The sequence below is a fragment of the Pleurodeles waltl genome, chromosome 10, assembly GCF_031143425.1.
Source record: "Pleurodeles waltl isolate 20211129_DDA chromosome 10, aPleWal1.hap1.20221129, whole genome shotgun sequence".
NCBI classification, from domain to species: domain Eukaryota; kingdom Metazoa; phylum Chordata; class Amphibia; order Caudata; family Salamandridae; genus Pleurodeles; species Pleurodeles waltl.
Window position 1 is genome coordinate 140,622,216 of NC_090449.1, and position 27,412 is coordinate 140,649,627.

The 27,412-nt window shown below is 45.8% G+C and overlaps 1 protein-coding gene across 4 annotated transcripts in view; it reads right to left on the minus strand.

The window, feature by feature from the left end:
- Positions 1–27,412, minus strand: part of RNF216 (ring finger protein 216) — a 697,454-nt gene that overhangs the window by 643,933 nt on the left and 26,109 nt on the right. For 2 of the 4 annotated variants that reach the window (XM_069210010.1, XM_069210008.1), the window contains exon 2: positions 1,188–1,333. The exons of 1 other annotated variant lie outside the window; for it this stretch is intronic. In XM_069210010.1, coding sequence (XP_069066111.1) covers positions 1,188–1,205 — 18 coding nt within the window. In that variant the 5' untranslated portion in view covers positions 1,206–1,333. Of the gene's footprint in view, positions 1–1,187; positions 1,334–2,490; positions 2,571–27,412 lie in introns of those variants that run through there. One more of the 4 variants, XM_069210007.1, reaches the window with a different exon arrangement.

Sequence of the window (27,412 nt, forward strand, 5' to 3'; positions counted from 1 at the left end):
CACGATCTGTAGTCTGCAGAGGTCAAAGAAAGCGTAAATGTGTCTCAACAATGGTCTCTCCATTATCCATTATACACTTCCCAGGTAATTTCAATGGCTCTTAGTGTGGGAGAAGATACTGCTCAAATTAAGAGGTATTGTTTTTAGGTGCTTGACCGACCAGCCACCAAAGTATCTCAAAGACAAAATCCATTATCATGCTCCAGTGAGAGATCCGTGGAACAGTGATCTCTATCTTCTGACAATTGTTCTAATTCAACTACCCTCCTGGGGTGATAAGTATGAAAGTCTGGCATTTGGAACACTCTGTTGATTTACACCATACTCAGTCAATTCAGGAGTTAAAAAGCTGACTTTTTAGAACCATCGCAAGACACTTCATCCCAGAGGCAGTGTATGTTTTAAAAATGCACTAGTTTCAGTTCAAAAGAAGCAAATTAACTAAGATTCTTCTTAACTATGAGAGCATTCTAGACACATTTGATATTTCGAGAAATAGCCTTGCAAACATGAAAATGCATGAATAATAAAGGAAACCTTTTATGAGGGGAAAATGAATCAGCCTTTCTATTGATTTCAAATTAACTTGTGTGTTGTTGACAAAAGTACTTACCCCATTCATAAAATAGGGAAATTAAAACCAACTAAGGAAAATTCTAAATTCTTTAATGCAGGACTACAGCAAGTAGGTAGGGGTGGCCAGTTAGCTTACACAAAGTCAGAAGCAGGTCTACACTCCACATGATTAATTTGAGCTAGAAACAAAATGTCTGTTGAAATCCGCAAATTAGATATTATACCATGCAGCAAATTCATAATAACACTACAGTTACAGAATTGCATTATTCCAGTGGCCCAGACCATGTAAAAAACTGGAACCAGTTAGTACAACTCACAACGTACCACAGTACTATATATGAAGAGCCACTGTGTAGTAAAGCTAGTGAATATAACATATTGCTTTTTGCTTGGAACAAGTTCTGTTCATACCAGCTAAAAAAATGAGAAGTTTGAATTTATGCCTTATGGGTAGTTTCCAACCAGAAATTTTGCACTACAATACTAATAACTCTTTTGAGTGTTTTAATGAAGTTTAATTTCTGTAACAACTACTTTTAGTCACTTCAGTACAAGTTTCACCTAATAACGGAGCATACTGGATGTTAGAAAGGGTGACTTATACTCACCATTTCCTCTGTGGCCATGGAAATTGTTCAACTGTATCACCTCCTCATTGCCACCAGCTTGAGCCATTTTCAACCGCATTCATGCATGTATGCGTGTATTGGTTAGCAACAACAGAAAATTATTGAACACAGAGTTTCAAAATATCCTGAAAATGAAAGCAAGAATGTTAATTGAAAACTAGTCTACTATCATGCCAAAAGCTGAAATTCAAATTTGAATTTCAATTCTAACTTTGTGTTTGCTTTGAATCTCTAAAGATTATGTCAGATACAGTGTGTGCTAGCTATTCTGTAATACGACACTACAACCACTGCGCAACATAAAACGAAGTATGTTTGAAGCAGTATACTTGGTATTCATGTCAATGAGCAATAAGTGTTTGGACATGCATCATGTCATAAGTCACACTCTTCCCACCTTCTTGCATACCAAAAGGTCCAATCACACTTCTCATTTCAATCAACCAAGATTCTATGCAATACTCAAGTCAGAAGCAAACTTATACTTTGAAACAGCCTCTCAATGGCATCCCACAGTATTTACACCCCTTTACAAAGTACTCAACTGTAACAATAGAAGGTCAATTGATTGATTGACTTCTAATCTGAGACAGGAGTGTAACTGATATGTGAAATTTCTAAGGGATGAAATTTATTAATATGAATTGTAATTGGTCTGAAATATCCAACTATCTAAGAATGTGTAAAGCTTTGAATTAGGCGGCCAACTCTTGCCTTAGAATGGTACTGTTTTTTATTCTGCTTGTTGCTGTGGCCAATAGAAATGTTTGTTACACTACATTGCATTTAAATATTCAAATTTAATACATATATATTTAAAGAAAAGTCAAAAACACATAGAACTTTAAAAATGTAAACACTTTCTAATTTACTGAAACGATAGCTCAGAAAGATCAGAATGCTTAAACTTATTTTGAAAACATTTCTATTCTGTCTGAAGGATACTGCTCTTCTTCCAAATTCAGTCTTTCCTTCATTGTCGTTGCATGACTTCCCCAACTCATTCTACAATCTTTCCAAAGATATGTTAAGCTCTTGTATTCATCATCCACCCATTACCCACTTACGATAGAATAATTAGCTTTCCTTTCTTTCACTCTCTCCCAGGCATGACAGAATATCCAGAACTGGGAATGAAAGAACAAAAGTAACCCAATTCTTTTCCTGGTTTGCAGCATTGTCTACATCCCTTCTGCTTCCGTTTAACCTAGAAGCAAGCTTTAATCGGCTAAAGAATACCCTTAGTACAACTACATAATACTAAACTAAGTAACAGACACACCTTTTTATAGCGATGCAAAAGCAAAAACTGCAATTGGAACTGTTGTATGGACCAGAGGGAGGAGGAAGTGGTGACTGGTTCTGAATAAGAAACAAAATACAATATTTTCACACTAACATTTATTACACTCTTCTCAAATAATGAAGCAAATACTAAATATTTAACCGGGAAAACGTTCACAATCCAGCAATTTAACACAAAAATATGGCGGAGACAATCAGAGTAGGAGGGTGAATGAGTGAACACACGTGCTTTTAAAAAAATGTGTGTATGGGATACATTAATAATAAAAGATGAACAGACCTTCCCATAATACGGTTTTAAGTTATCAATAACACCAGTTAAAAGATTGGCTCCAATGTCCCAAGACAGGTAGACAAAAGGTATGCACTAGGTGTTTTTGGCACACCAGTGCAGTGGAGGATGGTGAGACGTCTGTTTCTGCCTATCCAAATTAAAGAGAGACAGCAATCCTAAGTGCACACCTCCCCCAAACTGATTGACGCTATCTGTATGAGGGGAAAACTCAGTGATCATTATTGTAGGTTTTGGTTATGAACTAAGACAAAACCAACAATAATGGGTAAGAGACTCCCTCTAATAAAATGATATGTTAAGAGGACTGTATCTGTAATATGTATTCACAATGTGAGATAAGCGGGTAATTTAATATAAGAAGCCATTGGGTCCAGCACTGTATTAGAGAAAATGACTGAGCAGGCACTCTGGATACTGACAGGACTTAGACCCCTGCTGGCCTTTTTGTGTCATAAAGATAGCTAGGCCATGTCACTTTTTTATTTTATTTTTTAAGAGGGCCTTAGATTTTCTTGCTAACATAAAATGTAGCTCATAGTCAGAGTCAGCTATTAGCAGCTAAAGGTGTGTCAATTAAGCAACAGCAATCATGAAGGAGAAAAATGGACCAGAGGCATTAATCCAAGGGAATGTAGTATGACTAGACTTAACAAGAGTCTGGCAACTGCAGGATCCGGGATTTGACTCTCGATGGTCCTCAAGGCTCTCGTGACTTCAGGGGCTTCTAAAGCGTTAATCCATAGACCACTTGCAATAAGTAACTGGAACTCCACAGATTTAGAAGACATAGGCCATCATTATGACATTGGCGGTAAATCCCACTTACCGCCATGCTGACTGCTGCCAACATACCTCCGCCGCAGCGGATTACCACCACCCATGTTATGACCCATACATAGCAATCCGTCACTGTACAGCCACACTCACACAAGTCCGCCAGACTAAAAGGTCAGTGATAAGCTGGTGGTAGCAAAACCCACACCGTTACGCAAACAGAACTACGCCCACAGTATTATGACCCACGAATCACCGCAGCGGACATTCAATGGCGCTAAACCATTGGCGGTCCATACCGCTGCGCTCAAAATACACACACACTAACAAAACACCACCACATTGGACAATTTGAATAACACACACCTGACACACATACACACACCACACCCACACACCACCATAAAACACAGACACAGTACCCACAACCCTTTACCATTGCAAACAAGTGCGACAAGAGAGATTGCAAAACCACACACAAGACCACAGACACACACCACCATCACCTATACACCATCCACACACCTTACATCACACACCCTAACACAGCACCCCACACATTCCTCACCCACAATACACCCAATGCACCGTAAAAAAAAACGAGGTTCTCGGAGGAGGAGCTAAGGGTCATGGTGGAGGAAATCATCCGGGTAGAGCCACAGCTATTCTGATCGCAGATGCAGCAGACGTCCATTGCAAGGAAGATAGAGCTTTGGCGGAGAATCGTGGACAGGGTCAACACCGTGGGACAGCACCCCAGAACAAGGGATGACATCAGGAAGAGGTGGAACGACCTACGAGGAAAGGTGCATTCCACAGCTGCAAGACACCAAATAGCTGTACAGAGGACTGGAGGTGGACTCCCACCTCCTCCCCCACAACTAACATGGGAGGAGCAAGTCTTGGCAATCATGCATCCTGAGGCCCTGGCAGGAGTAGGAGGAGGACTGGACTCTGGTAAATCAAATCTCTATCACTATCACCCACCCTACCATCACATACCCCTACCCTTACTCTCACTCCCATCACTCCACCACCTCCCACACACCCCACCATCACAACCCACCCTTCCCAATACCAAGCCCTGCATGTAACACCAATGCACGGACCCCCATCACAGACCTGCATGGCCACCCATCACTAAAGCATGCACATTAGAGAGAATCACCTAGCCCACAAAATCACTACTCACACAAGGCAAAGCTGCCAGGGCAATAACAACCATACAGGGCAACACACCCATGCACAAGATAACACACACAGAAACAATAACACTGCATTTACATCCCCACAGGTCCCCCACCCAACGTCACCGGAGAGGAGGTGCCAGCAACTTCCAGTCCACCCCCAGAAGAGGTCCACAGTGATGACAGCAGCTCTGGACGCCTGGATCTGGATGACCAACCTGGCCCACCAGGGATCTCCGGACAGTCGGTTACCCAGTGGTTACCCATACCGCCACAGAGCCTACCCCCTCAGGAAACACCACCACCTTACCCAACCAGCGGGCCCATACCTCTGTCCCCGGGACACATCAATCAGCAGTGTGTCCACCACTACAGGGACCCCAGAGCACCCCACAAACACAGGACGTTCAGGGACCTGGGGTCAGTGGTGGTGGGCACACGGTTCAGGGGACAGAGGCACAGGACAACAGGCAAGCTGGGAGGACTGCTGTGCGACAGGCCAGGGGAACTGACTCTATAGGAGGCACTGAACAACATCCTGGGAGCATACCACCATTCCCAGGAGACGATGGGCCAGATACTGGCCAAGTTGCAGGAGACCCAGCGGTTGCACGAGGGAGAATACCTGGGGATCAGGGAGGACTTGATGGACATCCACAACACTCTGTCACCACTGCAGGGGTGCTGGCAGACATGGGCAACACCATTAGGGAGGCAATGGCACACCACCGGGCCCCTGACACTAGCCACACCGATGAACAGCCTTCCAGTTCCGCTGCCGCTAGTGGACAGGAGGCCCCGCCACAGGAACAACAGGCCACCAGCACCGTACCCCCTGCAGAAGGAGAGCCACCCCGCAAACCGTCCCTGCGATCCAGGCAGAAGCCTGAGAACATTGCCAAGACCCCGCCAGGAAATAAGACTCTCCTGAATGTCACCCTTGTGTCCCACTCAGTCAACCTGTCCACCTTGAACTGCCATTGCTCCACTTCCTATGCCCCCTTGGAAAATGCACCTGTGATACATATAGACTGGACTCTATCCTGGACTTTCCTCCATCATCACCCCAGCCTGCTGCACATCCCCCTCTAATCATTAGCACTTAAATAAACACCATTTGAATAATACGGGGGAATAGAGTCTGTCAAATCATTTAACCATGTATTCGTTTAACAAGCTTTAAACACTGCAATACAACTGTACAGCATCGAATACATAGGAATGACCCGTAGTTGGCTGCAGTCAACACACCAGGAGCGATAGTGGGACACAAATATCTGAAAATAGAGATGCCAAAGGGTACAGTAAGTGGCCATAGAAGTTTGAAAATCAGCCTGCCAGTGACAATGTCAAATACAAAACTGTCAATGTAAAGTGTAATTACAGTGTCTTACCGGTGTCTCATTGGAAGTACTGTCTTATAATAGCACTTCTGTTGTCCTCATCCTCATCCTCTGCCTCATCTTCACTGTCCACAGGGTCCACTGCTGCCACACGCCCATCTCCAGCCTCATCCTCCTGCAGAAAAGGCACCTGACGACGTAAGGCAAGGTTGTGCAACATACAGCATGCCACGATGATCTGGCACACCTTCTTGGGTGAGTAGTACAGGCATCCACCTGTTAGATGGAGGCAACAAAACCTGGCCTTCAGGAGGTCGAATGTCCTATCTATTAGTCTTCGTCTTCGCCCATGTACCTCATTGTAACGTTCCTCTGCCCTTGTCCTGGGATTCCTCACAGGGGTCAGTAGCCATGAGAGGTTGGGGTACCAGAGTCACCCGCAAATATCAAGGGACAACTGTTAGACACACACTAACCATTAGGGCCCACACCATACCCATACACCAACACCTACTGTGTGGGAACCAGGGCTCACCTATTAGCCACGCCTCTGGAGTTGAGCCATCACATATGGGATGCTGCTATTCCTCAGGATAAAGGCATCATGCACAGACCCAGGATACTGTGCATTGCCATGGGAGATCTACTGGTCCACCAGGCACACTATCTGCACATTTATGGCGTGAAAGCGCTTTCGATTTCTGAACACCTATTCATTTCTCCGTTGGGGGGAGAGGGGAGGACAAATAATGTTGGGGATATGTCCCATAGCATAGAAATCAGCTTTCACTGTGGCCAAATCCTCCACCTGGGGGAAAACAATGTAGCTGCGCATGTGTTTAATCAGGGCAGACAATACTCTGGTCAGCACTATTGAGAACATCGGCTGAGACATTCCTGCTGCCAAGCCCACTGTCAATTGGAAGGAGCCAGTTGTCGAAAACCGCCGTGAACTCCTCATTGGATCCCATTGGGCTCTATGGGTTATAGTGGCCAATGGTGATGTACAACGGCGGTGACGGTACGCACAACCTTCGGACGTGACTGCCATTTACTATCTGTTCACCCACTTGCTACCTGACCTTCAAAGGGAGAGGACCTACACTACAAGTGCTGCTGTGACCTGTGTCTGGAACAGACCATGGCTTGTGTCACTGGGGAAAGGGCCCCTGCCTTCACCGCTGCGGAGTTAGAGAGACTGGTGGATGGGGTCCTTCCCCAGTACCGAATGCTGTATGGGCCTCCAGACCAACAGGCGAGTACACTGTGAGCACAATGCATGGGGCATGAATGCATGGAGTGCTGTGTGTGAGGTCCTCGTGTAGTTGGTGGAAGGGCCCTGGGCTGCGTGCTGCTTGTATAGTGGGTAATGTCTGTCATAAGAGGATGGGAGGGCTATGGTGGGACATGAGTGTAACAGGCTGGACGGTCTGACTGACACCTTTTACTATGTGTATATTTCTGCAGGTCAGCGCCCATCAGAAAAAGGGTATATGGCGTGCCATCACCTAGAACGTGCGGACCCTGGGGGTCTATGGGAGGCGGACCACCCACTGTCGGAAACAGTGAGAGGACTTGAGACGTTGGGCAAGGAAGACAGCAGAGGCCCAGCTGGGGATGGCCTCCCAACAAGGAAGGGGTGCCTGTGGAACCCTGACCCCCCCTTATGGCCCGCATACTGGCGGTGGCCTATCCGGAGCTGGATGGGCACTTAAGGGCATCACAGCAGCCACAAGGGGGTGAGTACAGTTTCCCAATATACTACTTGCACGTGGTGGGGTGGCCTCCGGGTGGGGTATGTGGGCCTGTGGGTACCCCTATGCCAGGCCGGACATTGCAGGGTAGGTCCCATGTTGGGCAGGGTATGATGTGAACCTCCTCCTACCAAGTTAGTAGGCATCCACTACTGGACAAGGGTCTGTGGGTCTCAGGTATGCTGTTATTGCCAGTAGGTATTACTGGCCATGGCCTGCTGACTAGCATTGTGACTGGTAGTGCATTGCCTAATGTGTAGGGCTGTTCCCTGAGTGTGTGTTGTGTATGCCAACTGTGGTGTTGTTGCAGCCATTGACCAAGTGTATCCTTTGTCTCTCTCCCAGCCCCCCCCTTTTTGTTTTGTCACTTTGTCCTTATGTGCATTAGCATCATCTGGCGGAGGAGCAGAGGCACCGGTGACGGAGGGAGCTGCATCCCACATGGCCCAGGAGGCCGAATCTGCCGACGGTGAGGGCACCAGTGGGACGGAGGGCGAGGGGAGCACCACGGCAGAGACAGGAGGGGACAGTTCTGACAGTGATACCTCCTCTGATGGAAGCTCCCTGGTGGTGGCGGACACCTCTGTGTAGTTCCCGTGCCTGCTCACCCAGGAGGGTGGGCATTTCCTTCACTCCAGGCACTTCAGGCCCTGCCCCAGTAAGCACTGCTGCCCTGAGTGAGGAGGCTATTGACCTCCTGCGATCCAGCTCTGTTGGGCAGTCAACCATTGTGAATTCCATCCAGGGGCAGGCAGGCCATTTGCAATAAACAAATGCATTCCTGGAGGGCATTCCCTCTGGCAAGGCGGCCCATCTGAGATCAGTCCAGGCTCTGGCTTCCTCTCTGATGGCAGCCATTGTCCCTGTTTCTAGCCTCCCCTCCAACTTCCTCTACCCAATTCCATTCCCCTCAGCCCCAACCTATCCCAAGCACACAGGCAGACCTGCATGCACACAGGACACCACACAGGGGTGGTTCAGGCAAACACAAGCACCACACATCATCCCACAGGCACTCACATAGACACCATCCAGAAGCAGACATACCAACATCCACTGCCTCCATTGTGGCCCCCTCCTCCTCCTCGTCCATCTCCCTCCTAGTAGAGTCTACACTCACACCTGCATGCACTACATCCACATCCTCATCCACTACCTCCATCACCAGCACGCTTATCACTACACACCCCTCACTGGCAGTCACCACCCCCACATCCATGCACATGTCCCCCGTGTCCTCTCACACTGTCTGTGCCCCCTCCTCCCAAAGTACACAAACGCAAGCACTCAGACACCCAACAGCCATCCACCTCACAACAGCATCCAGCCCATGCACCTGCACCCAAACACAGCAGACAGACACCTCCTACAACCACTTCCTCTTCCTTCACTCCCAAATCTTCACCCTCTTCCTGCCCCAATGTCCCTAAGAAGCTTTCCCTCTCCACTGTTGACCTCTTCCCTACCCCTCCCCCCCTCCCCCGTCCTTACCGTCGGGCCAGGGTGGTCAGAACCCAGGCGAGCACCTCAGCCACCCGGGTCCACGGCCACAGTAGTGTCGATAACTACTGTAGGTGGGAAAAGATCCCGGGAACCAGCTAGCAGCACTGAAAGTGTGCCTGCACCTGGTGCATCAAGGAAGGGCAGGGAGGCACCACCAGCTGCAAAAGGGAACGGCAAGGAGGCACCACCAGTTGCGAAAGGGAAGGGCAAGGAGGCACCACCAGCTGCGAAAGGGAAGGGCAAGGGGCCTGCACCTGCAGACGAAGGACAGGAGGCCTGGTGATGGGACTCATTAGGAGGTCCTACCACCAACCATGGCAGTTCAGCCGTCCGAGGCTGCAGGGGAAGGGCTGGATCCTCCCCCCTCCACTGCCAGCACAGCCGCCAGTACTGCTGCCAGCAGAAGCCCCAGTGGGCAGCTTTCAGAGACTGCAGGGGAAGGGCTGGAGCCTACCCCCAACACTGCCAGCAAAGCCACCACAACCACTGCCAGTGCAGCCCCAGTGGGCATCCATCAGGGGCTGCAGGGGAAGGGCTGGAGCCTACCCCCACCACTGCCAGCACCACCACAACCACTGCCAGCAGCAGCAGCCCCAGTGGTCAGCCGTCAGAGGCTGCAGGGGAAGGGCTGGAGCCTACCACCACCATTGCCAGTCCCGACACCAGCCCTGCCAATGCCACCACTGAGCAGCCGTCCCCGCCAGCGGGCAGTGTGTAGTCCTGCCTCCATGGGCTGTAGTGCGTCCTGGACCCTGCAAATCCTGTAGGTGTGACACCCAGGTAAGAGACTGTGGCCTTGCACTCCCCAAGATCTGCATCACAGGGCACAATGCCCCCTCCAGAACCAGTGGAAGAAGCCATCCACTCACCCCAGTCTTCCCAGGATGAAGCACACTGGGCACAATGCCCCCTCCAGAGCCAGTGGAAGAAGCCATTCACTCACCCCATCCTTCCCACGATGAAGCACACTGGGCACAATGCCCCCTCCATAACCAGTGGAAGAAGCCATCCACTCACCCCATCCTTCCCAGGATGAAGCACACTGGGCACAAGGCCCCATCCAGAACCAGTGGAAGAAGCCATCCACTAGAGAGACTGAGGCCTTGCACTCCCCAGGACCATGCACATGGCATGTTGCCCCCTCCAGAACATGTGGGCAATTCACCCACTTGAGAGACTGTGACCTTGTACTCCCCAGGACCAAGCACGGGGCATGCTGCCCCTCCAGAGCATGTGGGCAAGTCACCCACTTGAGAGACTGCAGCGTTGAACTCCCCAGGACCAAGCAGTGGGCAAACCACCCACTTGAGAGACTGTGGCCGTGCACTCCCCAGGACATCGCACAAGGCATGTAGCCCCCTCCAGGACCAGTGGTGTTGTACCAATCTTCCGGCTGAGGTGTACCCCCCCCCATTCCCCATCCCCCTGACGTGCCTGTGTATTTTCGACCTGATGCCCCTGCAGTGTTCTGTCCGTGTTGATGCAGGAGTGAGGTGGGGCCTTGCCCTATGTGTTGTGGCCCTGTGGCCCACGGACATTGAGGACTGGGCAGTGTCCCTCCATTTGTAAATATGTATATACGTTTGTAAGTTAATGCACTTATTCATGTTCTTTAATCGTATTACACTCACTTTCTTCTAATCATTTTGTCCTTGCATTATTCCTGAGGGGTACGTGGTGGATATGTAATGTTACTGCATCTGTTTGTGTGTATGGTTTTGGGAGTGGGGTGTTGCGTGTGTGGGTCACTCTCTTTTTCCTCCCCCCTCCCTTGTCTGCTAGGCAGCAGTACTCACCGTGGTAGTCTTCGCCGGCACTGCTGCTCATAATGCATTAAAAGGTAGACAAGCTTTGGGAAAATGTGCAACTCGGGCTCCATGGCGTCGTGGTTGTTCCCGGAGTCCTTTGACTTCTGTGTTCTGTATCCGCCGTGCTTTTGATGTCATTGGTACTGCCCCGGAAAAGGTGGCAGATTGGTGTGTCATAATACAGTGGGCAGTACATTGTCTTCCGCCTGGCTGTTGGCGGTTATCGCCGTGGTGCTTGTTGCTACCGCTATGGCGGTCTGTGTGTTAAAGTGGCTGTCTGTCTGAGCAGTTTCCGCCGTGGTCTTAATTCCTTTTTTTTTTTTTTTTTTTTTTGCTGTTGGCAGTATTTCCACCGCTTTATCACCTACTGCCAGGGTTGTAATGAGGGGCCATATTTTTTTGCTGAAGTAATATGAGACACTTCATGGGTCAGATGTTACGGAAATCCAAGAATCAAGGATCGCAGATGAATTTTGCACTCTGTTTTACTGCATCAATTCAATCTGTATATAATGGAGAACAAGGACTGTAACAAAAGTACTGCAGTCCTACTTTCGACAATGAAGGAGATCTTACATGTCTATAGATAACATCACTACAAATGATACTTTTGACTATCATTGGGTTAGAAAGCCTGTGGGGTGCCACTTGCAAAGGAAATATGGTTGGTTAATGTTTATGTATCACCAGTAAATAGTACTGTACTAGAAGAGTTGAAGAATTTTTATATCCCAGGAAGTAACTTTATTCTGTTACAGATTATGTGGATGAAAACATTTTAGCACAAAACTAAATGGTCATGTTAGTTTCTCAAACATACATGCGAAAAGGATGATGGGGGGGGGAGGTGGGGGATGATTTAGGCCAACAACTAATTTGACAGAGAGTGAACAGAAGGATGGAAAGGCTTAACTTATCTTTCAGAGTTGTCAGACTGGTATTGAGTATGTTTTGGTTATATTGAAGATTTCCCATGCTATAAGACCTTTAGGAAGAGTTGGGAAGTGATCATCTACTTCTGATATCTACGACAATAATTATAACTGCATGTAAACCCGATCTGGGTCTTGAGTCACAAGATATCTTGCTACATTATGTCAGACAGAAGATCGGTCTTATGTAGGAGGAGATGTTGAATTGTGTTGATTAAAATCAAACTGGAGATAGTGGGTAGCTATGAAAAAACGTTGGTGAACTTACACTGCATGGTTCCGAGAAGCACTCATTCTTGGATGAAATATGGAGGAAACAAGATGGAGCAGTTTGTGTGACAGGTATATTGTTGCAGTCCCAAGATGCCGAATAAAAATTCTAACTCAAAGGGACATTATCTTAGCCACAAAAAGCCTGTCACTGTCTCAAATTCAAAAATTACAACAAATAAATATGTTTAAAACAGGCAAAGAACAAAGCTGCACTTCTGAGAACTGAAAATGTGTTAGTGGTGTGATGTGGGCTTACTTGGTAGAAGAAAAAAAACAGAGTCAAAGCAGACTCAGTTTCGGAAAACCACTGGCATACATACTTGGTTATCTTATATCTTATGCCAAGGGCAGGGTCTACAATAAGCAGCAGGGCATCCTAGAATGATTATTTTAACAAGTTAAAATAACAGAAGAGGGAAAAGCAATTGTCAATGTGATGCCCTTCTTCAAGACAAATATTAGAGCACTGACTGGTCTGCCAACACCTTAAAAACAAAGAGCTCTGATTATATCGCAAATTTTAACATTTGGAAGTAAATTCTGCTTCTTCTAGTCAGATGGTATTTGGAGCACTAGTGGGAGGATATCTGATCTGATTTATAAGAACATAGAGAAGGATACAGCCCAGTGAGTGCTTGGCTTATGACTCTCCAACACGCAACAGGAAAGCTTTCACAAGCTGCATCATGAAGGCTAGAAGCTTAAATAGCTGAAAAGAATAACCGGTTTAGACTGCTATCAATTGGATGGTATTAACAAGGCATGCAAAACAAAATTGCAATGCCTGAAATCTGGACTATCAACAAAGGTAACAGAATTATCCACTTACTTTAGTTAGTTAAGAGAATGGGGGGGGGGGGGGTGGGAGGCAGGTGGTTGATGGCCAATGACTTTAAAAATACCGGTGGAGCTTCATTCGGATACCTAGGTTAGGATTTAAAAAAATTGAAACATGTAGCAGTTAAGCCAACCTTTTACTGGTGTGGCTAATCGCCGTAAACTGTATAATCTGAGTGATCCTGGACCGAGCCCCCTAATCTGCCTTTTCAAACATTTCTACAGGCATTCCGGGTGATAAGGTGTGCTGGGGTGTCCACTGCTCTCAGCGATCCTGCCTCTACTGCCGATGGACGCTGATCAGTGGTTGAGCTAGCCAGGTGATCGCCGACCGACGATGCGAGGGGTGCCGGTATGATGCCTGGGCTACAGCCCAGAATGTGCTCCTTTTTGCACCCCAATAGGGACCACAGGGGTATTTCTACATATCCCTAGATTGCCAGTGATGGACTGACGGGGCTAGGAGTATCAAGACCCAATGCTAATATGAGACTGGAGGTGCAGTGCCAGACCCTTTGAAGATCAGAAACTGGTGCCAAATGGTTGATGTGAGCAGAGGGCCAGGGTGCGCCACAACAGGGATGACGGTGAAGCACAAGATTGGATGAGGGGCAGACAGCTAGGGTACACTTGCGGGCTTAGGTTAGGAAGTGTTGAGCTGTGATCAGCAGCGCGGTGCCGCCAGATCTGAGAAGCAGTGATCGGCCTCGATACAGAGTGTGAGGCGCAGTACAGCACTGTAGATGGCCGCAGAACTTGACGGGGTGTCTGCCCCCCTGTCGCACCACTTGTACTTCCTGCCACCTTTTTACTCTTCCAGACTGGCGTTGAACAGACTTCAACATGGGGTGCACTAGAGCCACAGTGGAGCCTTCTGGTATCACCCACTTTCAATCTATCGATCTCAGTGTCCTTAAAGATGATAATCATAAATTGGCTGACAGAGTGAGGTACAATGAAACGGCTCTCTCCTCACCGACACCCTGGCAGACTGAACAGAACTCTACCATTGCTCAGCTCCGTGAGCAAGTTGACATGCTTCAAGAATGAGTGGAGGATGCCGAATGGCGATTATGAAGGAATAATGTTCGTATAATTGGAATGCCAGAGGTAGTTGAGGGTTCCAATGCCCCCCAATATGTAGAGGACTGGCTGTGGAGAGCAGAGGCACCAACAGGCTTATTGGAGCCGTTTACAGTCCAGAGAGCACACCAGATCCCAGTGCAAAGACCATACCATGGTGTGCCGACCGTGCCCTTTTGTGGCCCGCATACTGAACTTAAAGGATCGACTGTGATCCTCCAGTGTGCCAGGGTGCCACAGTGCTTCCTACCAGGCATTCAAGCAACAACTAAGCATGGTGGGTCCAATGCATGTTCTCTTTTCCTTTCCAAACTTGAAGTTCTCCATGACCAGCGTGCCCTCTTTTATGACGCTCCAGAGGCTGTTTGGGATTGGGTGAAACAGCAATATTCTACTTCCTGGAGACCTGAAGCCTCAGAGCCACCAGTGCCTAAGGCTCAATGGCTACCCAGGAAACAATGCTGTGGTTCTGGCGCCTGTGCCTTGAGTAGGGCGGCTCCAGCTGGAGGGCCAGAGAGGTGCACTTGCATCGGCTTCTTCCTTTCATGACCTACAGCCGCACACCAGTTCCAGTTCATTGCCTGGCAGTGTATCAGACTCAGACCCCTGTGGGAGCATGGCACTCTTCCTTTCAGTCGCCCTACAGACTACCAACAAACTCCTTGGCAGACTTGTTGTGAGTACTATTGCTTGCCTTCAGTTATATGGTGTGGATTGTGCGACGTTCTCCTTTGGAACTGGTGCTGTGGGGAAACAGCATTTACCACGACACCGGAACCACTATTAGCCTCTACGACATCAGAACAATGAATGAGTCTTTACAACGTTTTTTACCACTAATATGCCTTTACCATGTACAACTTTATAACAAAAAAAATAAGTACTTCACAGGTAAGAGTATTATATATAATTTACTGGCAGTCACCAGTAGGTAGTCATAGTTGGGACACAGTTTGACAAATCTTTATACATTTTTCAAAACTAGTTTGCCACTCAATTCAGGTGCTGTCTTGAAAGTTTTGGGGTGATCTGTCAAGCGGGGGTTGAGAAAAAGTGTGGTTCCTAAACATATTTTCCTCATGCAATTTCCTAAAGGGATTTTGAACACAACTACATCCTGAAGCACTGGACAGAATTACACAAAATTTTGAAGAGGGTAGATTTTGGTCTAGAAAGTGTGTTTTTTGTTATTTGGTGTTAATCCGTTCAGTAGTTTGAGATAGTGAAGGAAAAAGAAATATGTATATCTGGGTGTAGGCACAGCTTTCATGGCAAGATCAGATTGGCTGTCAGCACTTAAACCAGGAAGTGCTGGCAGCCATTTTGGGACCAATAGACATGACAGTAATTTCTAAATGATCTTCAGAGTTGAAAACCAAAACTAAAGCTTATATGTCGGGAAAAAAATCACTTTTGAGGGTCACAAAAAGGAGAATGTATAAAGGGTGATAAAGGATTTTAGTTATAATGTAAATCTTTTGTTGATAGTACCATACTAATTTTATGAATTGTGGCATGTTGTTAGGTGATTTTATCCTGAGAAAAAGCATTCTGCTGGGGCTTCATGAATCATGTTTGAGAGAAAACTGGTTTCTCATGTTTTTCCACAGAGGTTTTGGAAGGTGCTCCAGAAGACTAAAGTGAGAACATATTTTCTGTCAATTGACACTATCCTTCTCAGCCATATGAGAATGAAGGCTGCCATTCTCAGTAAAACATTTACTTTCAACAAGAGCAGCCTGTCAGTTGATTCCCTTGTGCTCCACTGCAGCTTACCAGAGTGTTCTAGATAACAACAAGAGAAACAGTCAGACAAGGACAAACGTGTTACACATCTGAAAGCGTTTTGATTGAAACAAACAGGTACAAAACTTGAAATATTTAAATTGAGAAAGGAACAAAAACGAGGGGGTTCATTTTGTCATAAAAATTATGGTTAGTGCAGTAGAAAGAAAAATTAGGGCGTGTTTTATGTGTGGTCTCAAATATCATCCTCTTCTATGTCATTAAAACATTCTGACATCCAGACTGAAACATGCACTTTCAACACCAGCAGCAGACTTCCAGTTAATTCCCTGGTGATCAGCAGCTTTACTAAAGTGTTCTATTGAGTAACTACAGTGCTATTATTCCAAATTTATGTACTAAGTGTGGCACGTCTGAAAGCCATATCGGTGGAATCAAGGTAGAAAACCAAAAGCTTTTTCTACTGAGGATACTGCAGCAAATGAAGAAATAAGAGAGCTTCATAACAAATAAGCTCCCAAGATGCCCAGCAAAGAAAAACAAGCATTTACAATGCACTAGGGTCTTGCATTTCTCAGAGTTACAGCTATTAGCAGTTGTAAACTCCCAATCGGATTTTACTTGCCACATTGAATGGAAAAAAACAGCTCTCTACTTCTGCCAAGCGAGATCGCGCTGCGAACAAGAGATAAAAAGTAGTCCACAAACCAGATGGAAAACAGCAGCCTCGCATGTTTTCAGTACTTGGTCACTGCGCTCAAGGAGGGCTAACCACCAGAAAAGGCATGACGTATGCGTGCCTTCCACTAATGACAGCAAGCAGATTTTAACAGGCAAGCCCACAAACCAATGATAGACACTGAGGTGAATGTGGAAGGGGCTCCGAGCCCTTTTCTAACTCCTAAAGCGTCTCGCAAGCGAAACGCATGCGACGCAGTCTCGACCCTAAAAAAAGAGCCCAAATGTAGCCAAAGTATTGCCCGATAACAGAAGTGGGCAGTGTGTTTTTTTGCCATTTTATATAGTGCAGACTTGCCCCAAAGGTATTAGAGTGCTTCACCTGAGCATCAGTTGCATTACACAATGACACATTCATTTTGGTTTTAGGCATAAGAAGATTAAGTGATTTGCCCAGAATCACAGGCGATCAAGCTTACGCTGACACTCAAACCTGGTTCCCTAGTTGCAAAGTCTGCACCTCCGGCCATAGTACCACACCCTCTCCCCTCAGTACAGTAAATAATCAATTGGATAAAAAAAAAACAAGGTAGCAAATAATTTAAAAGTGCATTGTCGCTATCTGAGAGCTCAGTAAGTATGTACTTGTTTTAATTTTTTAGAGCACTAACCGTTAATTCTACGGGAATAAGACCCTCTCATTTTTATAATTTCTAAAGAAAATACTTTCGGTTTAACATCATGATGACATCAGGAGTGCCACACTTTTGTAATAAATACAGAATGCTAACAATCTAGTTGTTCATTAGAATACTGTGGGGAGGCAGAGGTCAGGGGCACGAGCTTGAATAATTGAGGCAGAGGCAACAAGTTTACCATGCTAGTTAGGCGGGAGGGGCAGTGGCAGCACAACAGACGTGGAGGGCAGGGTAGAGGGGGGCTAGGGAAATAAACCAACCATGCAGGACAGCCAAGAGAGGTTGTGGCAGTATAAAAAATAAAAAAAAACACAGAGCAGAAGGAAGAGGCCGTGGCAATACAACCATACAGGGGGGGGGCGGTGTTGGGTGTGTGTTTTGCGTTTGGGGACTCTCAAAATCGTCCCACTTGGAATGGTGAGGGCTGCACTTTTTGGACTTGGGGACGCTGCCATGTAGAAAATTCTACGAGACCTTGACACATCTGAAAACAAAACATCTGGGTGAGTCCAAAAGGTGGTGTGCTTCACATGCATCCTGAACCATTTTTCTACCCACAATGCCCTGCAAATCTCCAACTTTGCTTGAAATCACATTTTCCCCACACTTTTGTGATGGAACCTTCCGGAATCTGCAGGAATCCACAAAATTCCTACCACCCAGCATTGTTGTATCTATACCGATAAAATTTCTGCCCCACTTGTCTGCCTAAAAACATTTTTTTTCCCAAACTGACATGTTTTGGCTCTTCCCTGTCACAGGCACTTGGCCTACCTACACAAGTGAGGTATCATTTTTATCGGGAGACTGAGGGAAACATTGGGAAGTAGGAAATTTGTGCTGGTCTGGTGATCCAAACACAGAAATGTGGGGGAAATTTGATTTTTTAGCTACATTTGAGGTGTGCTGAGGATTCTGGGTACGAAAACACTCGGGGATCCACGCAAGTCACATCTCCCTGGACTCCCTCGGTGGCTAGTTTTCAGAAATGTCTGGGTTTGGTAGGTTTCACTAGATGGCTGCTGAGATCAGGACCAAAAACGCAGCCCCTGCAAAAACAGGTAGTTTTGTATTTGATAATTTTTATGTGTCGCTGTAGTGTTTTGGGGCATTTCCTGTCGCAGGCGCTAGGCAGCACCGAAATGTGAGGGGGGAAAAGTGTTTTTTTTCCAAATTTTGAGGTTTACTAAGGATTATGGGTCAAAGAACCTGGTGAGAGCACCACAAGTTACCCCATCCTGTTTTCCCCTAGGCATCTAGTTTTCAGCAATGTCCAGGTTTGCTAGGTTTTCCTAGGTGCCGGATCAGCTTGAGGCCAAAATCACACAGCTAGACACATTGCAAAAAACAGGTCAGTTTTCTTTGGGAAAATGTAATGTGGCCATGTTGTGTTTTGGGGCATTTCCTGTTGCGGGTGCCAGGCCGACCCACACAAGTGAGGTACTATTTGTATCGAGAGACTTGGGGGAATGGTGGGTGGAAGGAAAGTTGTGGCTCCTCTCGGATTCCAGAACTTTCTGTCACCGAAATGTAAGGACAAGGTGTTTTTTTTGCCAAATTTTGAGATTTGCAAAGGATTATGGGTAACAGAAGCTAGTGAGAGCCCCTCAAGTCACCCCATCCTGGATTCCCCTAGGTGTCTAGTTTTGAAAAATGCACAGGTGTAGTAGGTTTCCCTAGGTGCCGGCTGAGCTAGAGGTCAAAATCCATAGCTAGGCACTTTCTAAAAAAAACATGTCTGATTTCAATGTAAAAATGTGATGTGTCCATGTTGCGTTTCCTGTTGCAGGCATTAGGACCACCCACCCAAGTGGGGTACCATTTTTATCGGGCGACTTGGAGGTACACATAATAGCAGAACAAGTGTTATTGCCCTTTGTCTTTCTCTACATTTTTTCCTTCCAAATGTAAGTGTGTGTAAAAAAGAAGTCTAGTTGAGAAATGCCCTGTTATTCACATGCAAGCATGGAGACCCTGGAATTCAGAGATGTGCATATAGCCACTGCTTTTCAACTCCTTATTCTGTGCCCATTTTGGAAATACATGTGTTTCCTTGATACCTATTTTTCACTCTTTATATTTCACCAAATGAATTGCTGTATACTCGGTACACAATGAAACCCATTGCAAGGTGCGGCTCCTTTATTGGCTCTGGGTACCTAGGGTTCTTGATGAACCTACAAGCCCTATATATAGCCCTATATATCCCCGCAACCAGAAGAGACCAGCAGACTTAACAATATATTGCTTTTGAAAATCTGACATCGCAGGAAAAAGTTAGAGTAAAACGTGGAGAAAAATTGCTGTTTTTTTCACCTCAATTTCAATATTTTTTTATTTCAGCTGTTATCTTCTGTAGGAAAACCTTGTGAGATCTACACAAATGACCCCTTGCTGAAGTCAGAATGTGGTCTACTTTTTAGAAATGTTTAGCTGTCCGGGATCCAGCATTGGTTTCACACCCACTTCTGTCAGTAACTGGAAGGTGGCTAAAAGGGCAAAAAAATAGTAAAAATGGGGTATGTCTCAGTAAAATGCCACAATTGTGTTGAAAAATGTGTTTTTCTGATTCAAGTCTGCCTGTTCCTGATAGCTGGGAATATGGTGATTTTAGCACTGTAAACCCATGGTTGATGCCATTTTCAGGGGGAAAAACCACAAGCTTTCTTCTGCAGCCCTTTTTTCCCCATTTTCTTTTTCTTAATGAAACTTTCGCTGTACTTTGGCTAATTTCTTGGTCTACTTCAGGGGAACCCACAATCTCTGGGTACCTCTAGAATCCCTAGGATGTTGGGAAAAAAGGATGCAAATTTGGCGTGGGTAGCTTATGTGGACAAAAAGTTATGAGGGCCTAGGCACGAACTGTCCCAAATACCCCCCCCAAAAAAAAGGCCTGCCGCCTGAGGGGGAAAACATCTGGCAGCGAAGGGGTTAAAGGCCTGAGGAGCGGGGCGTGCAGCTTACCTTCTATTATGGAAATAAACCTAGGGGAGAAGGTGGTCCCCAGGGGTAAAACTGTCCTTAGAGAGAGGGGCCGCATGCACCCCCCTCCGCTTGTCTTTAATAATTAAACCATGCTGCAGGGACTTGGCCCACCGGGGGACTGGAAAAAGAACAAGCACAGGACGGAAGACTGCGCTTTTCTTTTGCTGCAGATTTTGAGATCCGCCATGATTTCACAGCAAAAAATGTTTAAAAAGTGTTTTTTTGCCCAGGTGCACCCCAACACCAGGGCTAGGGGGTCAGGGTATTCCGACTTTGCCACCCTTCTTTTTTTTTTTTTTCTTCTTTTTTTTTGGGACTCCACTCAGTCAGAGTCCCAAAATGGCTGCCAACAGTTTCTGGTTTAAATATTGGCAGACAATTAGATTTTAGCACTGGACTGTCAGATCTGCAGAGGATCCGCATCTCTAGATGTACAAATTTGGTTGAGTTAATATCTCTAAAACTACTGAATGGATTTACACCAAATAACAAAAAAGGGTGCTTTCTGGAACAAAACCTAGCTTTCTGTCAAACTTGGTTTAATTATGTCCAGTGGTTCAGGCTGTAGTCATGTTCAAAAACCCTATGGGAAATTGCATGGGGAAAACAGGTTTTGGGACCCCTCTTTCTTGGTCCATGCTTGATGAATCACCCTGAAACTTTCAAGACAGCAGCTGAAGTGAGTGGCTAACTAGTTTTGGAAATTTCTTGAAGATTTCTCAAATGGTGCCAAAGTTATTGGCAAACACAATGCTTTGCCTATGGAAACTAGGTCCTAACTATAACTATCTACTGGCAACTGCGTATTTTACAGGTATTAACTCATTATACATATATTTATAAAAATAGGGTTTATGCATACATTTTTGTGTTAAAAGCATATTCATAGTAAACAACAAAAAGGCAGATATCAGAATTGACTTGTAGGGCCGATTATATTCTCATCGGGGGGGGGCTTTGGATGGGGCACCAATAGTATTTGGTAGTATTTATACGCCGAACACGGAGAAAGATGTTTTTCTCGCTCACTGATCTACTATCCTCACAGATTGGGTGCTATGTGCCTAGGAGGTGGAGGGGGGTGAGACACCCTCCTCTACCTGGTGCAGGTTTGGTTCAGCAGGCCAGGACCCTGCAGCAATTGGCTCAGGGGTGGTCCCGGTCTGTAGCCTGGCATCAGTGTAATCATGGAATGCAGGATTATCAGTTTTATTCACCCCCTCATCAATTGCAAAGACATCTAGATAAAGTCCTCAGTACGAGTTCTCTCCAAGCATGTACTTCATGCTACATACCTAGGTAAGACGATTAGATGATAATTAACTGGAGGTCACTCTGTCGTGCTACAGGGTGCCAACTCCTATCCCTCCCTAGTGCATGCAGACCTAGCTTTAGGAGGATGCGGTGTTTTAGGATGCAAAGGCAACAGTCACCAATACCTACTTTACAGAGAATACCAACTCTGCTTCATCGCCGGTGGTGGACTAGGACGCCTTCAAGGTTGTGGTACAGGGGGGTATCCATTAATGCAGTTGTAGGGGCCATCAAAACAGTTTGTCATGATCTTACGTGCATCAAGAACAGTTTGGGTCCATTAAAAAAGGCTGTAACTGAGAATGAAGACATTATCCCGCAGTTGCAGGAAGCCAGAAATAACTGCTAAAAACTCTTTGGGCACCTGCACATTTTTGATTAAAGGGCCTATGTGCAGAGGACTTACACTGAGGCTGATAAATCCAGTGCATTGCTTGCACGCATGATAAGACCAACGCCCTCACCTACATCGATCCTTTCTATACTCACACCTAAACACCACCCTGTGTTTACACAAATAGATATTAATAATGCATTTTGTGATTTTTACACCACCCTTTAAGCAGCCAGCAGGTTCCACCGCTCTACCCTAATTTCTAGAGCAATTGACACTGCCGTAAGTGTCAGCTACGGATAGGGAGGCTCTGGGCAGCCCCTTCACTCTTGGTGAGATTCAGAGCACCATCAATGAGTTTGCCTGTAATAAAACACCGGGATCAGATGGCCTCCCTATTGATTTTAATACTACCTTTGCTAAATGATTGCTACCACAATTGGAACAGCTTTATAAGACATCACTGGAGGAAGGGGCGCTGTCACCCACTACTAGACAGGTCTTGGGCTCCTCTAAAGCTAAGCAAGCCCCCTGATGAAATGCCCTCTAACAGGCCCTTATTGCTCAACACTAAATATAAAATCCTGAGAAAGTTACTCCCCCTGCTCCCACAGTTACAGTTGATACACACTGATCAGTATGGTTTTGTTCCAAGCTGTAACCCTTCACTCAATATACGCTGCTTTTACCAGGTTATGGATGTTGCCCGTGGTCAACACCCAATGGCCAGTTGCTTCTCAATAGATCACCAGCAGGTCTTGGATACCTTGGGTAGGGACTTCATGTTTGCTGCCTTGACACATTTTGGTATTCGCCCTACATACCTGCACTGGGTTAGATTACTATGCACTCAAGCTAGAATGGGCCCACATATTTCCTCTTCAGATCCACTGAGTCACGGCACTAGACAGTGTTGCCCGTTGCTCTTTGTCTGGCACTAGAACCTCTAGCACAACACATTCGGCAGGATGTGGGATTCCCCCAGATCCCACTATACAAGCTGTCCCGTTGTATGCTGATGATATAGTATTGTACGTAAAGGATCTCCGTACGAATTTAACTGGGATCTCACAGTTGCTTTCTACATTTAGTGACTTTTCTGTTCTCCGCTTAAACTATGACAAAACCTACGCATTTTCAGTTGTGGACTCCTGTGCTGGGCCTACACTGCCTTTCAGTGATGCACATAATCAAACTGCACCCCTAACATTTTGTTATTTAGGCATTCAAATATATCATGAAGCCCAAGATTTTTAGGTGGGAATATATTGAAGATGATAGCGTCCCTCAAATCGCAAATTGGCTTTTGGATTACTTTACCATTATCCGCAGCGGGTCACCTGATTCTCACTAAGTTGCCTACGTTGCCACAACCACTCTATCCCTTTGGGAATTTGCCAGTGCTTGTACCTGCCCAGGTTTTCAAAATGCTGAATACACCGGTGTCTGATTTGATATGGGACACTGGACGGTGCAGGGTTCGTTTGAACAAGATGCAGTTGTTCTCCAGATCGAGGTGGGCTAAGTGCTCCAGATTTCAAGGCCTACTGCTTGGCAGGGCAAATGCAATGTTTATTCTATTGGCTGGTGGGGCATAATCTGTCAGAGATAGGGTACATAAACAGTATGCTTAATCAGGATAAATGGCAACGTTTGCTCTGCCATGGCTCTACAACTCCCTTGTCTTGTCCTATTGTGCATTGCTCTTGCATACTGGAAGGTCGCCCATCGTTATACTGCCACATGTATACCATTTGCCCCAAAACTTCCTTTGCAAGGTCTTCCTACATCCTCGGGTACCATGACGCTGAAGAGGCTGCATTCCTGGTTGGAGCACTCTTTGAGGGAAGCACCCTCATGTGTCATACAGATTTCATTCATGCATGTGGTCTGCTGGAAACACTATTTGTAATATCTGCCAACACTGGGCGCCAGACGGTTCTGAACCAATCACTCATAACTTTATACAAGCCATGCGTCAAGGCAACCACATCATTTGTTGGCTGTACCAGAGCCTGAATACACACCTGATGGTATCCCTAGCTCCCTTACTAACCAGGTGGGAGAAGGATATCACAGGGGGCCTTCATGATAAGGAGTGAGCCTTAGTTCTCAAATACCCATCTAAACTTCTCACAACTCCAGCTTCAAATTTATTCAGTTTTCCATTCTACATTGGGGCTACCTTACGCCACACAGATTTCAAGCTATGTTCCCCACTGTGTCCTCTGCCTATGCCCGTTGCCGCACTCCAGATGCAGGACTACTACATATGTTATGGTCCTGTCCCTCAATATCCTCTTACTGGGCAGATATTTCGGACTGCTTTATCAGAGTTGATCGAGTTCGACCACTGACAAACAATGGAACACTGTGTTCTGGGATAGCCCAGGCCCAAGGGCTCAAAAGTAATGGCATGCTTTGCCAATTTAGCCCTTTTACTAGCAAACCGCCTTCTCAAGAGGCGCTGGAAGTCCCCAGCGGCACCCCTTATCTCACAGTGTGCAAGGAGGTGTTGCAATGGGGTATGGTTGAAAGCAGCCCTTTGCGTAGGGAAGAATACCGTGGTTTGCAAAAGAAGCCCATCGGCCAGTTGCATGATGTGGGTATACAACTGCAAACCAGGACGATGAAAAGTTTGGGGGGGGGATGAGGGAAGGGATGGGGTTAACTGCTTATGTTTTAAAACTTATTTTGATCACATTTCAATTTCCACGTGTATGGCGTCTTTGTGTTCTCTCCCATTTTTAGGTCAAGCACACAAGTGCTTTGACCTGTTTTAAGTGTTTTGGCTTTAAACCATGTCCGTTTCACGCTCACTTTAATTCATTTGTGGGCTTGCCTTTCAAAAATCACTTTATGTCATTGGTAAACGCTTTAAGTTTGTCCCGCCTTAGGCTGTTTTTTCACAACTTGCAAACTGCCCCGTTACATGGATTATTGCATAATCGCCAATATACTTCAGCGTGGGTGAACTATTTTTTTTCTTTTGTCTCTCCCCTTCATGCTGCATGGTGGCCATGTCGCTCACAGTGCAAACAGGCACAATAGTGTGAACGTGATATGCAGTATTGAAGCGCTGGTCACATTGGGGAACTGTGAACAATCAGAGTCAATTTCTTGTGGCTCTCCCCTTAAAACACTTGAAATTGGTAAACTCTTTATGGTAAAACAGAAATCCTCAAAGTGAAAGTGGCTCAACGGCACAGCGGGAGAGCCGATACTACAATATTCACTGCACTCGAGAAGCTTGCCTCTTAATGCTGTGCAGGGCATTCCACAGACAAACATTTTTGCCCATAACTCGGTCTGTGTTGGTCCTAGGAGAATGGGACCACCACCAAAATGTTCAGCATGACATGTTCTTTGTGTCGACATCATCTTTGGGTTCCCACAACAAGTTAGTGGGGGGCCTAAAATAATAACCCCTCCCACCATTCAGTGTCTTTTTAAGCACTCTCATGGCTGGAACTTTTATTTTAGAGTGGAGAGTTGTTTGTGCGTTTAAGGGCCTTGTTTGCAATATTATTGCTATAGGCCTGCTACCTCTGAAAATGTGTAATGCACTGCAGCCTCTAGCTACATTGCATTATTTGATGCCATTATCTTTTTGTGTGGTTATGCCCTCTAGGGGTTAACTTCATAGTTACCTGACTATGTTTCTTACAAATTATATTTTCATTGTGGTGTCCTCTAGGGGTTGTTCTAAGCATTAGTCTTATCAACATACTAAAATGCTGGTGGCAAACGTAAACTTGCCCCATAATGCTTTGCAGGGCATTACTTTTAAAAAAATGTTTTTAATCCTAACTCAACCTGTGGTGGTCCTAGGATACCGAGTCCACTACCAAACCATTCACTGCAACATGCTCTTTCTATCTACATCATCTCTGGGCCCCCACACTACGTCAGTGAGGACTCCAAAATAATAGCCCCTACCACCATTCATTAACTTTTTAAGCACTCTCATGGCTGGAAAAGTTTGTTTTACACCTGGGAGAAGTGATGTTTTATGGGTTTTGTTTGTAATATCACTGAAACAGGCCAGCTAGCCTTGATAATGTGTAATGCACTATGTCCTCTAGGGGCTAACAATATGGTTACATGACCATGTTTCTACTAAATGATATTTTTGTCATGGTGTTTTGGGTTTTACAGTCTAATGCCAAAAGTTTATTTCTGTTAAATGTTTATATGAAAATTGTATACGTTTTAATATTCTCTCCTTTTTATAATTGACCATGATTCAGGCCAACTTCACATTCTTATTACACTGACTGTTTGAAGACTCTTGATATGTTTGGATGACCCTTCTGGCTTATTTCCCCTCTGTGGCCGTCTTGTGTCTTTTTTTGTGGAATTTGGTGGTATCCTATTGAAATTAGCAAGGCAGATTTAAATTACGATGCTAAATAACAACATTTTCATTTGTTGGTGCATATAGAGGAAGAAGGTGAATGGAAGTGCTTTAGTTATATGCAGGGCCACTGGAATTATATGGCACAAAAATACGAAATTATGAGGCAGGGTTGACCAATTTATGTGGCAAGAAAAGTCCAGTTATACATTTACAATGCCAATAGCTCTAACTCAAATAAATGCGAGACCTATTAAATAGCAAATGCTTGTTACTATTTGTACTGTGTTTACCAATAATTCCTGCTTTCATTTTCAAGGTCCAACAATTGGTATATGAGCTGTGCTTTTTTCTTGCCGTACGGTAATGCATGTCTGTATATAAAAATGCAAAACGTTTGTGTAAAAAAGAAACAAAAAAATTGCCCTTTTACTATTTTACATAGCATTAGGCCATTCCCCCTTCCAAAACCTTACCAATAAACTGGTTCAAGATCTCTTGCTAAGTCAATGACAAAATTATGATTTGGTCAAATATCAAGGGTGCCAAAGCATCATGGTCCATTTAGACTTGTATTGTTCAACTTTTGCCAATTTTAATGAATTTGCATATAACTAAGGCAGTTATGCATTACATTTAATAACTAAGGGCATCATTGCTACTTCGGCGGTCAGAATGATCTGACCGCCAAAGCCGTGGGGAGGAGGCTGCCATATTACCGGCAGCTTTCCTCTAGTTGTATTACGATGTTTCCACTGAGCTGACAGGCAGAAACATGGCACACCAGCACCCTCGGAATGCACACTGTCTGCAGAACTGTGCACATTCTGAGGGTGGTGGCGGGGGGGTGGGGGGGGGGGGGTGGGGGAGCTGCAGTGCCCATGGCATGGGCTGTGATGGAGCCCCTGGGTGGCACCCAGCACTGGCTTTCCATCAGCCTTTTCATGGCTTGGATTCCTCCATGAAATGGCTAGCAGAAAGAGGACTCCTGATCAGCA